Source organism: Periophthalmus magnuspinnatus, chromosome 11 (assembly GCF_009829125.3).
Source record: "Periophthalmus magnuspinnatus isolate fPerMag1 chromosome 11, fPerMag1.2.pri, whole genome shotgun sequence".
Taxonomy (NCBI): Eukaryota; Metazoa; Chordata; class Actinopteri; order Gobiiformes; family Gobiidae; genus Periophthalmus; species Periophthalmus magnuspinnatus.
In genome coordinates this window covers 15,462,263-15,475,670 of record NC_047136.2, presented here as the reverse complement: position 1 = coordinate 15,475,670, position 13,408 = coordinate 15,462,263, and the positions used below count along the sequence as shown (strand labels likewise).

Below are 13,408 nucleotides of genomic sequence, written 5' to 3'. Positions count from 1 at the left end.
AAAACTTGGTTCTTTTGTTTTGCTCTCTGTTTTTAAAAGCTCAATTTGTTTAATTTTAAAAGATCATTGCACATGTTTTTAACCACTATTTTACCTTCCCCTTTTAATGTTTTATTCTTTGATTTGTGAATTGTGTTTGTGTTTTATGTGTTTTATTGTTGCTGCCTATCCAGGTCGTCATTGTAAATGAGAAGTTGTTCTCAATTGACCCACCTGGTTAAACATTGAATAAATAAATAAATAAATAAATAAATAAACATTTCACCTCTCATTTATACATCACAGTTTTCTGAGGTCCAGGGAGCAAAACCAATGTTGCTACAATTTTCTTACATCATAATTTCACTTTCACAAATGTTTCCTTGAATGCTTTGTGTGGCTTTTACATTTAAAGTATTTATTTTAGTTTATTTCAGACTTTGTTATATGTTGAAAAGTATATGTGGAGTGTTCTTTTAGCCTATTTTTTCCCAAACATTCATAGAAGCAAATCATCATATACTAATACCTTTGTTTTTTTCATGAAAGAACCCTATGTTGAACCTCAGATTCCAACATTAACAAAAATACAATAAATTGGTATATTCTAGGGGCCTGGTTGGGTTTAAATACAGGATGGTGGAAGTTGGCAAAAAGAGATGACAAAAGTGTCCAAGTCTCTGCTTTAATCAAAACTGCAGCATTAACATCCAGCAATAAAGTGCTCCACTGCTGTCAAACATATTCTGTGTGTGAGACTATGATTTTAGTGTCCACCACAATGAAAGATAATACACATTTTGGGACAGCATCCCACTGCGTATTCAGTGCCCACTCCTGCCAGTGCCGTGGACCTCATATAGTCTACACATAGATGGGTGCCACTTTCAATAACTACACCTTCATTAGCCTTTAAAACCTTAAGTTCAAACCCATTAATTACGGTTTAGAAGATAATTATTTAAACATTTTTGTGCATTATGATTATGTTTATAGTTGTATTATGTATTTGTTTTCCATGTATCTGAAAATTTTACTGGAGTGTAACAAAAAAGTTAGTTAGTTTGTATTCATACATGACAGTTTCAACTGCTCATTAGCAGTCTTCCTCAGAGTAGTCACATGATGCTGTGATGTCTTCCTACCTGTGGAGGCAGGACGACAGCACCATCTGCAGTGTGACTTCTTCAGGACAGTATTCCAGGTGTGTGAGAGTAAAAAGTCCCCCTTGTCCTGGTTTAAAGTCCCATGGGCAATCCATAGATGGCTTTTTTATTCTCACACACCTGGGATACTGTCCTGAAGAAGTCAGACTGCAGATGGTGCTATTGTCCTGTCTTCACTGGACAGCTGACCGGACACGTCACAGGACCATCACATGACCACTCTGAGGAAGACCGCTGGTAAGCAGTCAAACAGTAGTCAGGAATAAAAACAAACTAAACCTTTTAATAAGTTATATACCAAGGTAAATTGCGTAGATCCGGGTTGTCCAAACTTTTCTCATTTAGAGCCATACATAAAAACACAGACAAAGCTCAGGGCCGATTGAGGGCTATAGACTGGTCACCAATATGTAAATACTTCAAATCTGTGTTATTATTACAAGTTAGACTGAACCACTAGACCACATGTGTGAAACTCAAGGCCTGTGGGCCAAATGTGGCCCTCCACATCATTTTATGTGGCCCTCGATGTGGTAAATTTAAAGATATGATGGTCTTAAAATGTCATTTTATCAGGAGATACACAGTTACATAGCCATATTTTTACATCTAGGAAAATGCATATGCAATATTTGTACCTTGAATAAGTCGTAAATACAGAAACAGTTAATTAACAAGTAGTTATTTATTTTACATCTGGCCCTTTGAGGGCAGCCATTTTGCTGATGTGGCCCTCAGTGAAAATGTGTTTGACACCTCTGGTCTAACTATTGTCAACATAAAATTTATGTTATTTAATTAGTTAGCCTGTAATCTGTCACCTTCAAAAATATGTAAGAAAAACCTTTCTTAAACAAAGGCAACACTATGTAACTTTGTCAGTAAAATAGACAAGTTTGAAATGAAAATATCTAATATATAATACTATCTATCTAGACCACAACAGCCTCAAAAAGGTATACATTTTACTGTATTTTTAACTTACATGTACTCAAAACATTCATATTCATGCTTTGGAACTGCCCGTTAAATTAAAGGTGGACAATGTAACTTTTCTGATCCAAGCTTGACTCCATGGAGATGTTATTGCTTTGCCAGGAATATTCCACAGTATGGCATTAAACTTATCTATATCAATGGAAACATGCAGGTGGTGTTTTCAAGGTATTTTTGAGCAATGAAAACACCTGCTGCAAATAATTTCATACTGTACTGGCAAGAAATAACATAACCATGGAGACAAATATGTGCAAAACCCTTCACCAGAGAGTTACGTAATGCAGTGTTCAGATTTAAAAGGTCATATATTGCACAATACTGACTGAATGTACATACCTGTTGTGTTTTGTTTCATTCACACATTGTCATACAGTGGTAGTTTTTAAGTTACCTTTTAGCTTTAGTTCAGTAGACTTTTGCAATTCCAGGGCCAAAATCATACAAATGATTCTTGTAAAGTGTGTTAAATATGTGTGAATGAAACAAAAAAACAAAAAAACAACAACAACAGTATAACATAGATCAGAAAACAGCATAAAATGACCCCATTAATTCACAGACATGAAAACATATCTTGGGTCATCCTCTTCTTCCCCGGCACTTAAACTTAACCATACGATATTATTTAGATATTCCAATAAAATTTAACATTTCTAGTTCTGTTTTTGTTTCGCAGACCAGATAAAAAAGTAAATTGGAGAGTATCATTGTCTCTTGCTAAGGTATCACTTTTTAAAGCATTTTGAGTTCAGAAAATAACCAAAGTCAGGTTCTCTCCTCCCGTACTCATGCAGTAATCGTGGTCTTCAGAGATTGATAGTTGTAACGCTTCTGCCTTCTCACCCTACAAAAATATAACAAAAAAATACAAATATCAACATACAGAAATGATTTAACATTAAATAAAAGGAGAATATATTGATAGCAATATATTGTTTGCGGTGTTTACCTTCTCCTCCTCGTCCTCAGATCCGGCCACCACGAAGTCATCTCCCATTGGACAGGCATTCATGACCTCAGGCTGACGAGGGTTTCGATTGAACAAGAGGAAGTACGGAGTGTGTCTCGTTGAACGCTAAAGATAGAAAAATAATGGGTAATTGTTCAGTGACTAAATATCCAAAGATTATACAATTAGAGTAATCTGAAATCCCAATACTTAGATCAAATCATTAGTGTGTGTTTGGGTGTATGTGACAGGTCATGAATGGATTTTTACAGTAAGAAATCAAATTATACTAAACCAAGCCACTGTGTTAGTTTAAAAAGGTCCTATATTGTGTCAGGCAACCGTGTTAGAACATTGTTATCTGCTCTAAAACATACCTGGAGCTGTGTTTTGTTTTCAGTTTGAGAGAAGAACTCAGCCTAAATATACAGGGTTTGTGTGTTAAACATGTGTGAATGATACAATAAAAAACAACTCCCAGGTTTGTTTGTGATGAGGAAACATTAGAATATCGATTAGAAAATAGCATAATATAGACTCTTTAATATGTCAGTTATTCTGGTTTGTAAAAATTGTATTTACTAAGATTTTTCATTGTTTTTGCTTACTTGTTTACCTGCTTTACTATTACACTAAGACTCTTAGTCTAAGTCTTGTACATTTCATAATTTATTTGACTTTTAAAATAAAATCTTCGTAGCCAGTGTAAATCCAACCTGTTTTGTGATGTTGTGTCCGTACACCACAGCTGGGAGGTACAGATCCCAGTCTGAGTGTCCCTCCTTTATGTAACTCCTGATGGCTCGCTTAATGTTTTTACACGTCCTCTCATCCTAAAAACACAAATTATTTTTAAATATATCACAAAATATTTACAATATTCATACCATACACAGTATTCAAATGAGCCGGGTGTTACCTGTCTTTTTGTCTGGTTTGGGTGAGCGATGGAGACCGCGTTCTTGATGTTCAAAGTTGACGAGATGCCTTCATTCAACTGTAAATAATATGATGAGTGTTGTATATCTTTGTATGAAAATGTCAAGCCTAAGTATGTTTTAAAATATCTTATGTGTCCAAGGGGTAGATGGTCTTGTTATACTTGATTGGTAAAAGTAGTAGCAGCAGTAGTAGTAGTAGTAGTGGCTCTAGTACTTATACTGCAATTCTGCTGTCATTTATGGAAAAAGAGAGCAGAGGTTTTGCAGTAGTTCATAAAACTATACAGTAAAAATAATATGTGGAGATGTGGTATTAATAGAAATCAAAGTGGCAGTATCTGCTACAAGATTAGTAGTAGCAGTAGTAGTACCAAAAAGGGCTTTCTAAGTATTGGTCTATTCTTTAGTATCAGAATCGAGTTTGATTTTTTCATATTGTTACAACACTGCTATACACATTAGTAAAACACAATATTGTTGCACAACTGCTGAATTTGGATACTCCTCTCACGTTTTAACAATTTAACTTGCCCTTAAATGTCTCTTATTATTATTACCTGGTTCACGAAATCTTGCGTTTGGTCTGTGATAATTTTTCGGACCAGTCCAAATGTGTACAGTTTGTTGATTATGGCGGCAGATACTTCAGGCGCTGTCTTGGTTTGCAGAGGCTCGGCGATGACATATTTAGTGTGTAGATCTGTGAGCGTCAGAGCAAATTTGTTTTGTCGAACTGTTTCTGGGAGAGGACCAATCAGATACAAGCCTAGCACTTCCCAGGCCTCTTTCACCTGAAAAAAGTTCACAAAACGTAAAAAGTGCCATTTTAAAAAGTGTATTTGTATTGTAATGTTTTCAAAAGCCAAAGATTTTACTGCAATCAAAATATTCTAACCTTCATTGATAAAATTATTTAATTCAGTTCTTAATACATAATAAAGTACATATCGTAAATGTACAAGTCGTAAACATGAGTATATAGATTCAACTAGAAAACAATACTATCCAGATTATTATTATAACAAAAGCAAAGACTTAAATAAGACTAGAGCAAAAACCCCATCCCAAAATCTGTTTAAGAAATAATTTATGCCAAAAGACACTGATGGTACATGAAACACTACCTTAATCACAGGTAGAACTGGTCGTACAGTCTTGACAGCGTTCCTTAGTTGACACTGGTGACACGATTTCACCTGGAGAATAAAGTAGTAATATTTATCTACTCTATTAGCCAAATTGTGATAGGGAAGTTTTAAAGGTCACATTAACTCACAAGACATTGTATGCTACTGAAGTGTTAGAATTCACTCCTTATATAACTTGCAATTATGTCAGACAAAAATTCTATGAAATAATGTAATTTCTTTAACGCTTTGTGACCTACGAGAGCAGGGGTGTCAAACTCAATTTCACCGAGGGTCGCATCAGCAAAATGGTTCGTCTCAAATTTGCAAAGATATAAAAAATATGTCTGTGTAAATGTGTAACTCCTGAAAAAATGACAGTTTAAGTCATACATTTAAATTTACTTTGTCGTGGGCCACATAAAATGATATGGCGGGCCGCATTTGGCCCCCGGGCCTTAAGTTTCACAGATGTGTTCTAGAGGGACAATTTTAGTTACCTGAGATTTAAACATGGTTTTAATTGTAAAGTATTGATTGAATTTGAAATGCAAGGATTTTATAAGTGAATAACATAACTCAATAGTCCTAAAATGACACTACAGCTACTACAAAATGTAAAATAATGCTTAGGCCGACTTGCTCTATGGCAGGTCTAAAAGGGTTATCTGAGTGAACAAATATCGTTATAAGTCAGTCAATCATTACCCATTCATTCACATCTTTATTGATAGAGTTCCAGTAGTATCCGGACACAACGCGGTCCCTGGTGCTCCGGTTGCCCATGTGAGTCCCTGTGCCGGGGTCAATGTGGCACTCGTTCAGGGCGGACCGCCGCTCGTCCTCTGACAACACGACCAGCCGCATGAATTGTTGGCTCGGCCCCGTGTAGAACAGTCTGTGATCTGTTTGAAACAAGGGATAAAAACACAAAAAAGGTGCATTATGTAACTTTTTTAATTACAGTCCACTACCTGCTTGTGTCCTTCAAGATGCTATAGCACTGCCTGGAATGTTCCACAGTATAGGGTTTTAAGTTGCATTTATTGATTAATCGCTCAAAATACTTTAGAAAACATGTATTCTTACACAGAGTTGCGTTGCCTCTCCACAAATCTGATCTGTAACTTGCTCTAGTGGTATAATCTGCTTATCTGGAGATAAATGAGTTTAATCACATATAGTGGAACATTTCAGGCAAAGCAAAAACATCTCAATGGAGACAAGGAGGTGGCGGACACTCCACTGGAAAGGTTACAAAGTGCAACTTTAAATTTAATTTTGTTGGTTGGTCAAATTTATAAAGTAGTATTACAGTATTATAAATTATAGCCCTCCTTTGGACCAATCTACCTAGGATCCTGGGAGCCATCAACTTTTTATTTATTAATTTATTTTTAAGCTTTTAGTCTCATGCCCAGTTCTATATGCAAAAACACAAATATGTCCCAAATGTTTTAACAAAATACAAATTTTTGCTTACAGAAATGTATACAAATACTAGTTTGACTAAAAAATAATTTTATTTAAAATATGCTTACCCAATCAATGTTCAAATTATAATTGAGTTTGTAAACAATGTTGTTATTTCTAAAGTCTAATTTATCAAATGTAAATAAGGAGTTCCAGTTTAGTAGCAAAATCTGGTTACTCTAAAAGTTTTGTGCCATTTACCTTTAAGAACAAAATTTGGCGATGATCTTCTCACTTTGCTCCTAAATCTGCGGTCCAAGTTTGCATGCATTTTGCCATGTAATTGATAATATTGTAAATAACGATAAAAAGTAAAAGTATCCATGGCTAATTCGGTACCAGATCTGTGCTAGCGGCCTAATTTGTTCTGCGCATGTGCAGCAGTGGTCAGTTTCCGATTTTGACTCTTCTTCCTCGGGATAAAAAGGACTTGATGGCTGTTACTGTCCTCTACTGGGCTTTTATAGCTCTACGTTCAACCGAAACTGCAGCGTATGAGTAAAATATTACATAAATCAAGAATCAACCCAATTTTCTTTTCTTTTATTTAAAAAATGTAAAAAAAAAATAGAAAAAAATGTGTGCGACAGAATTGAAAAAAAAAAAGTTTAACAGCAGATTTCAAACTTCCAAAGTTTTATACCATTTGTCTTAATAGTATTTTGATTTAATTTATTTAGTGTTTGGTCAATGTATAGCTCTTTACAGCCTACATACATTAGATTCAGTAAGATGCCCATAAAACAAAAACACTCAGTATTTAGAACCTTACATTCAAATAAAACAAGTAAGTAAGTTTACCCTATTACAGCACGTTAACGAACATTCAGCTACAAAATGTATACATAATTAAAACATATAAATATTACATAGTCACAGATAGGACATAAAACAAAACAGCTCACGTTATAGATTGTCTGTGAATAAAACAAAATAAATGCGTTTTCTATGTAGATCTACGACACAAAAGCAGAGGGCAGTATAATTCTGTAGAAAAGCTTTACGGCTGTATCCACTGCTTTACGGCCGTGTTTTGGTCTGCCGTAAAGAAGGACGCACGGATTGGGAGAAGGTTAAAGTGACTTTAATCGAACACGGTAAATAAATTGACGTATTGTGCAGGTATTTTTTTACTTTGGGGTAGATTTATGACTGATAGATATGCGAATCTAAAACTGTACTACATCAAATAAAATAAAGCAACAGTACTTTTGGACGATTGTAATCTGTTTGCTGGATTGACGTTAGCATTAGCGGCTAGCCAAGTGATGGGGACATGAAATAATTTGTTGTTTATCAATGTTCACATATCTTCTGGTGACATTTATGTTATTCTAATACTTAATGATTTTGGGTCATCTGTATTGCGGCTGTTATGGTAAAAAAGACTCTTATATATTCAAAAATGAGTAAATTACCATTCACTCGTGTCTTGTCAGCATGCGAAACCCAGATCATTATGTTACGTTTATTTTATGTCCATTAATAAGACACTAGGACTTGAAGTTGTCTTATTATTGGTAAAGCTGTTAAAGTGTATACTGTCTTGAGATAGTTAATTATTAGCCAAAATATCTCAACTTTTTAATCTTTAGTTTTTGTTATGGTTCGTTTTTGTGTATTTAATTGTTAATAGTTTTCTGACAAGTATTGCGATTAACTTCGCAATTTTTGTTTGAAAAGAAAGATTAAGTTCAGAGTGCACACTGTAAACAACTCAAGGAGAATTATTTTTTTTTTAGAGAAGACTGAAATTTTAATATGAACTTAAATAGACTAAACTGAAATAGACTAAAACTGATTAATACATACATGAATTCCCTCATTTTGATTATTAGATTCTTTGCATTTTGATAATCATGCCAACTCAAATTGCATTTTTGAGTACATTTCTGTATAAACAAAACCTCATAATGGAATGTTTAAAGTAACAAGTTCAACACTTAAACTTCAAAGATTGAAACAAACTGATGCTTTTAAGTGGTTTACTCTGTAGAAGAAGGCTATCTTAATTAGCCTTTTGGACAGATCCTCTCATAAATAATCTATCTTGCTTTCCTCAGCACCATGCCGTTCATAGACCTCCAGTCTCGGCTGGGCCTAAACATGGACCAGTGGATCTTGCAGCAGAGTGGACCTCAGCCAAACAAACGCGCCGCACGTTGCCATGCCTTTGAGAAGGAGTGGATCGAATGTGCTCACGGCATCGGACAGACGCGCGCCAAGAAGGAGTGTCAGCTCGAGTTTGAAGACTTCTACGAGTGCATGCACAGGCAAAAGACGGTAGGCCAATGCACCATAATTCATCAGCCGTCATAAAATTGAGGCAGTTTGTTCAAAATACTTGTATTATTTAAAATTTAGGGCAGATCTGAAAGTGATAACATTCCTTTGTGTTTTTTGGAGCTTTCATTAATTTCTGTCCACGTGAAACAAAATATGCCCAGAATGTAATTATAAATTCTGCTGTGAATTATAAATTCTGGGTGTTTCTGACCCTAACTAACCCTTCAAAGTACCTCAAAATATTATGTTGTTGTTTATTATTTTAAACTATTAACTAGGATAGTCGAAAAGGATGTTTTGGTTTTTTTTTTAATCTGAACTTAAAGTTACCACCTGAGTATTGCAGTTATTTGAATTGTACCACAATTGAGTAAATTACATGTTGTTCATTTATTTTTTTGTCAATTCCCATTATCTCATCCAGCTGCCAAATTATTGTAAAAAGTTTAATATTGATACTTTTTTAAGCAATGCTGCACGAATTATAACCCAGACCCCATCTGCTGCTCATATCACCATAATCCTATACCAACTGCGCTGCCTATTCAAACCAGAATTCACATGAAAAGTCTCTTGCTCACTTACAAAGCTTTACATAGCCTTGCTCAAGTTCACCTTTGTGACGTCCTCACATTCTACACTCCTTCTTGACAGCTCCGTTCCTCTTCCCAGGACCTTCTCCGCACTCTGCTCCTGCTCACTTAGCCACCATGAGCCACAGAGCTTTCACTTACACCGCTCTTGACTCTGGAACTCCTTCCACTCAACATTCAAACCATTAGTCCTTAACCCAGTTCAAATCTTTGCTCAAAACCCACTTGTTCAGACAATCTTATACTGCCCCCTCATTTGCCTATGTATCTTTATCTTTGAATATTTTAACATGGTATATTTTACAGTATTTTTTTCTACGTTTTTTTTTTAAATAGTATTTTGTGTTTAATTTGTACCATGACCTTGAGTGTCTTGAAAGGTGCCTCAAATAAATGTATTATTATTATTATTATTATTATTATTATTATTATTATTATTACGCTGATTGTATTATGATAGCTCTCTGAAGGGCGGGTGACTGCGCAGGGAGCAAAGGAAGGGAAGATTCAAAAACAAAGTTAATTTTATAATGTTAATACTTTGTTTTCAGCAAATATGGCATTTAAATGAGTAAATAAAAATAAAAGGTAAGATGGTGATCAAAATATATTATGTGTTAGCAGTTAATACTCCATAGAAGTAAAACACCCCCTCTTTAATATGCTCTCTATTCTGTGGTATTGATTACAACCATATATGGAACTTTATTGATGGGGAAAATCAATGTCCCCGCATTATGTATTGTATCAGAGGCCTGAAGCTCTTGACAGTGTGTCACTAGTTACACAGTTTAGTTATTAATGATTATTTGACCAGCTGGAACTCAAATGTTCCATATGACATGTTTTGGAGCATAACTTTGTACCCCCCTTTGCTACATCTATAAATCTCCTTGTTGATCATCCTCTCGGCTTCCTGTATTGTAGCAGCTCTAACCTCAGCATCCTTTTACCCGTTTTTATTCACTCTTTCCACTGTACATGCCCAGAGAGTCAATCAAATGTCATTCAAGTGTCATTACATGCAAGTTGTGTACTGTAGGGAAAATTTGCAAACTCCACTCAGATAGACCCCAGGACTTTCTTACTTAAAGGCGACACAGCCTCTCTGCCGCATTACAGGTTTTAGATAATGTCCCTTTCTTCTTCTCTGCAGCAACAAAGGCTGAACACAATCCGTCAGCAGCGAGACAAGATGATCAAGGAAGGCACCTACAAGCCTCCTCCATGCCACACAGGAGAGGGCCAGTAACTCTTCAACCCGTGTACATTTGTATAGTAAATAATGATTCACTGTCATCACTTTCCATTGCAAATAAATGTCCTATCTCTCCAATTTATGTCATTCTTTTGCTTTGGGATCAGAAAACAAATTGTATTTTGTGACAAAAGGTTAGAATATGCGATATGCAGCACAGGCTAATGTTTTATATAGTTTACTTAGGGTTATGCAAAGAATCAAGAAGAGGGTAAAAGCATGTGGTCCAAATAATATCGACTGTTTTTTATTAAATGGCAATGATTAAAAGTCTGGATTGTTTATATTCAGGAAATTAATATTGAAATACATTTTTATGTTTTAATAAGACAAAATAAGATAATATATTATGATCAATATGTAGGAAAAAAATATAACTTTTGCTTTGTAAATGTTGGTTATATAAGTTTAAGTTATCTCTTTTGACCAATATTAGATTTTTATTGTTGGTAATTTAAGTTCTCCAAGCCTAAACTTAATTACTAAAATACTAAAAAGCATTGTGTAATTTTTAATTTTTGTTTGCCTACTCTAATCTCTGCTTCCGTTAGTCCACTGCAGCGAATCTTTATATGGTAATACTATGCCAATATAGTCCATTTCACAGATTTCACCTCATAACCCTAAACTTTAATTTTATTGAAACGTTACAGCATGCTTTTTCAGCATTACTGTTGCTTTAGTCATTCCAGTATATGCATTCATTTTAAATAGAAAACCTCAGTATCCATTTGTCTCTATAGCCTGCCTGCATTTCACTTAATAACCTTGTTTAAACCTGTTACTGCTTTTTCTATGGCCCGCTAAGTCTAAATGGACATTGAACCAGCTTCGTTTTAACCCACTGACCTAGTTTTAGTGAACCGCTGGAGTCTATTGGCAAATAAACACTCCCACGAGACACTGGACCGTCAGGATGAGACCCAAATGCATGGATCCTCTTTGACATCTTCAATTCAATTACAGGGATTAAGTGAGTTATGAGGAGGTTTGGCAGTGAGTTCCACTAGATGGCACCACAAGCTTGGACAAAATAGTGAATCCAAAGCCATAAAAAAAAATCCTGGAAATTGGAACATGTGGTTAAGTTAATCAGATAAATATGAAGCTATTAATAAAAATGCACAGTCTAATAATAGGTGTACAGCAAAAGATTTTCCATTGGGGTTAGTTCATTGTTTTTGTAAGGTTTAACTATTGTTTTAATTCATCTGAGTGGTTGCTTTGATACAAAACTTCACTTAAGATGTGTAATATCAAAATGTCGGTCACTGTCGCTTTTGTCTCAGGTGTTGAGTAGCTGAGACAGAGCTCTCCTGTTAAACTAAAAGCTAATGGTCAAACAGTTCATAGTGAAAATGAAGGATGTTTGACATTAACATAGACAGTGGGAAATCAGTGCTTTGGAATTGTAAAAACTAAACAAAATGTGTGATTCACTCAAATTAACAAGAGAACCCCACAGAGACTAGCACCCATTATAACTTATGGGGATTTTAATACAACAACAATAAAAGTTAATATTCTCTGTCCTATATATATTACATTAAACCTTGAAATTTGGATTATTTAGATCCCTCAAAAGTACAGGATCAATCCCAGATATGACCAATGTATATCCTATATTGTTGTGTTCTTGGGCAAGACATTTCACCTGCCATGAGTGTGCCATTGCTGGTGGTAAGAAAGGCCGTTGGTCACAGGATCGTTACTGTATACTGTTACATTAGTTTAACTTGATTACACCCCAAACAAAATAAGGTACTCTTTAACTAAATCAAGTTTTGTATTAGCAATTTTGTTACAAATTTATGGAGGGATCTATTTGCAGGACATCAAATGTGCAGTTTGGCCCATTTGTGTCTGGCTGGACCTGTGTTGCTGGTACCTTTACATGCAGCATCGTTTTTAGTCTAAAGAAAAACACTCTTATAATTGATATATTCTCTCATTGACCTTTACCCTCTGTTTGCTGACATCTGTGCCGTGTGTCACCAATTGCTGCTGTTTGATTAAATCTCCCATAATCCTCTGCGGCTGCAGTCAGTGTTCGATGAAGAGGAACCTGGATTATCATGAATAAAGGCCAGACCATGTGCCCCCAGTCCACCTCCAGCGCACCCCATACCAAAACACACAGACACGCCCATGCTGTACCAGGGGACTGGCTGTAATGTGACTTGTGATGTCTAATTGATTCTGCCATTGCAACCGTGATTCTATGTTTATATTTTAAAATCAAGATGAACACTTTACAGATGAAATGGTAAACTGACAGTTCGGAGACTTTATACAATTATGTAAATCAGTGCTCACAAAGCAGAGCAGCTTTTGGAGAGGAGAAGAGACAGCCTGACTAAAGCTTTTTCTGTGAGGATGATACCATCTTCCCTCACTGCCTCTGGTCACACTGCTCACTGGATCTAAAGATCACAAGCTTGTTTTGTCCTTGGGCAAGACACCTCACTCCACTTGAATTTTCTATGTGAGTGTGTGTGGTTCCTGAGGCCACTGGCACAGATATGCAGCCACATTTTGGTCACTCAGCCCCATGGCACATTTGGCTACTTGGTGATGCGGATGCTATTAAACGTTTAAAGTTCAGTTTAAATCAGTTTACAACTACAATTCAATTGT

General features: G+C 35.5%; 1 protein-coding gene across 1 annotated transcript; it reads left to right on the top strand.

Moving 5' to 3' along the window:
• Window positions 1–7,643: 7,643 nt before the first annotated feature.
• Window positions 7,644–10,849, top strand: ndufs5 (NADH:ubiquinone oxidoreductase subunit S5). The gene is made up of 3 exons (XM_033975199.2): window positions 7,644–7,731; window positions 8,698–8,917; window positions 10,670–10,849. Exons 2-3 carry the CDS (start codon window positions 8,702–8,704, stop codon window positions 10,763–10,765), a joined length of 312 nt encoding a protein of 103 aa, XP_033831090.1. The 5' UTR covers window positions 7,644–7,731; window positions 8,698–8,701; the 3' UTR covers window positions 10,766–10,849.
• The last annotated feature ends 2,559 nt before the right edge of the window (window positions 10,850–13,408 follow it).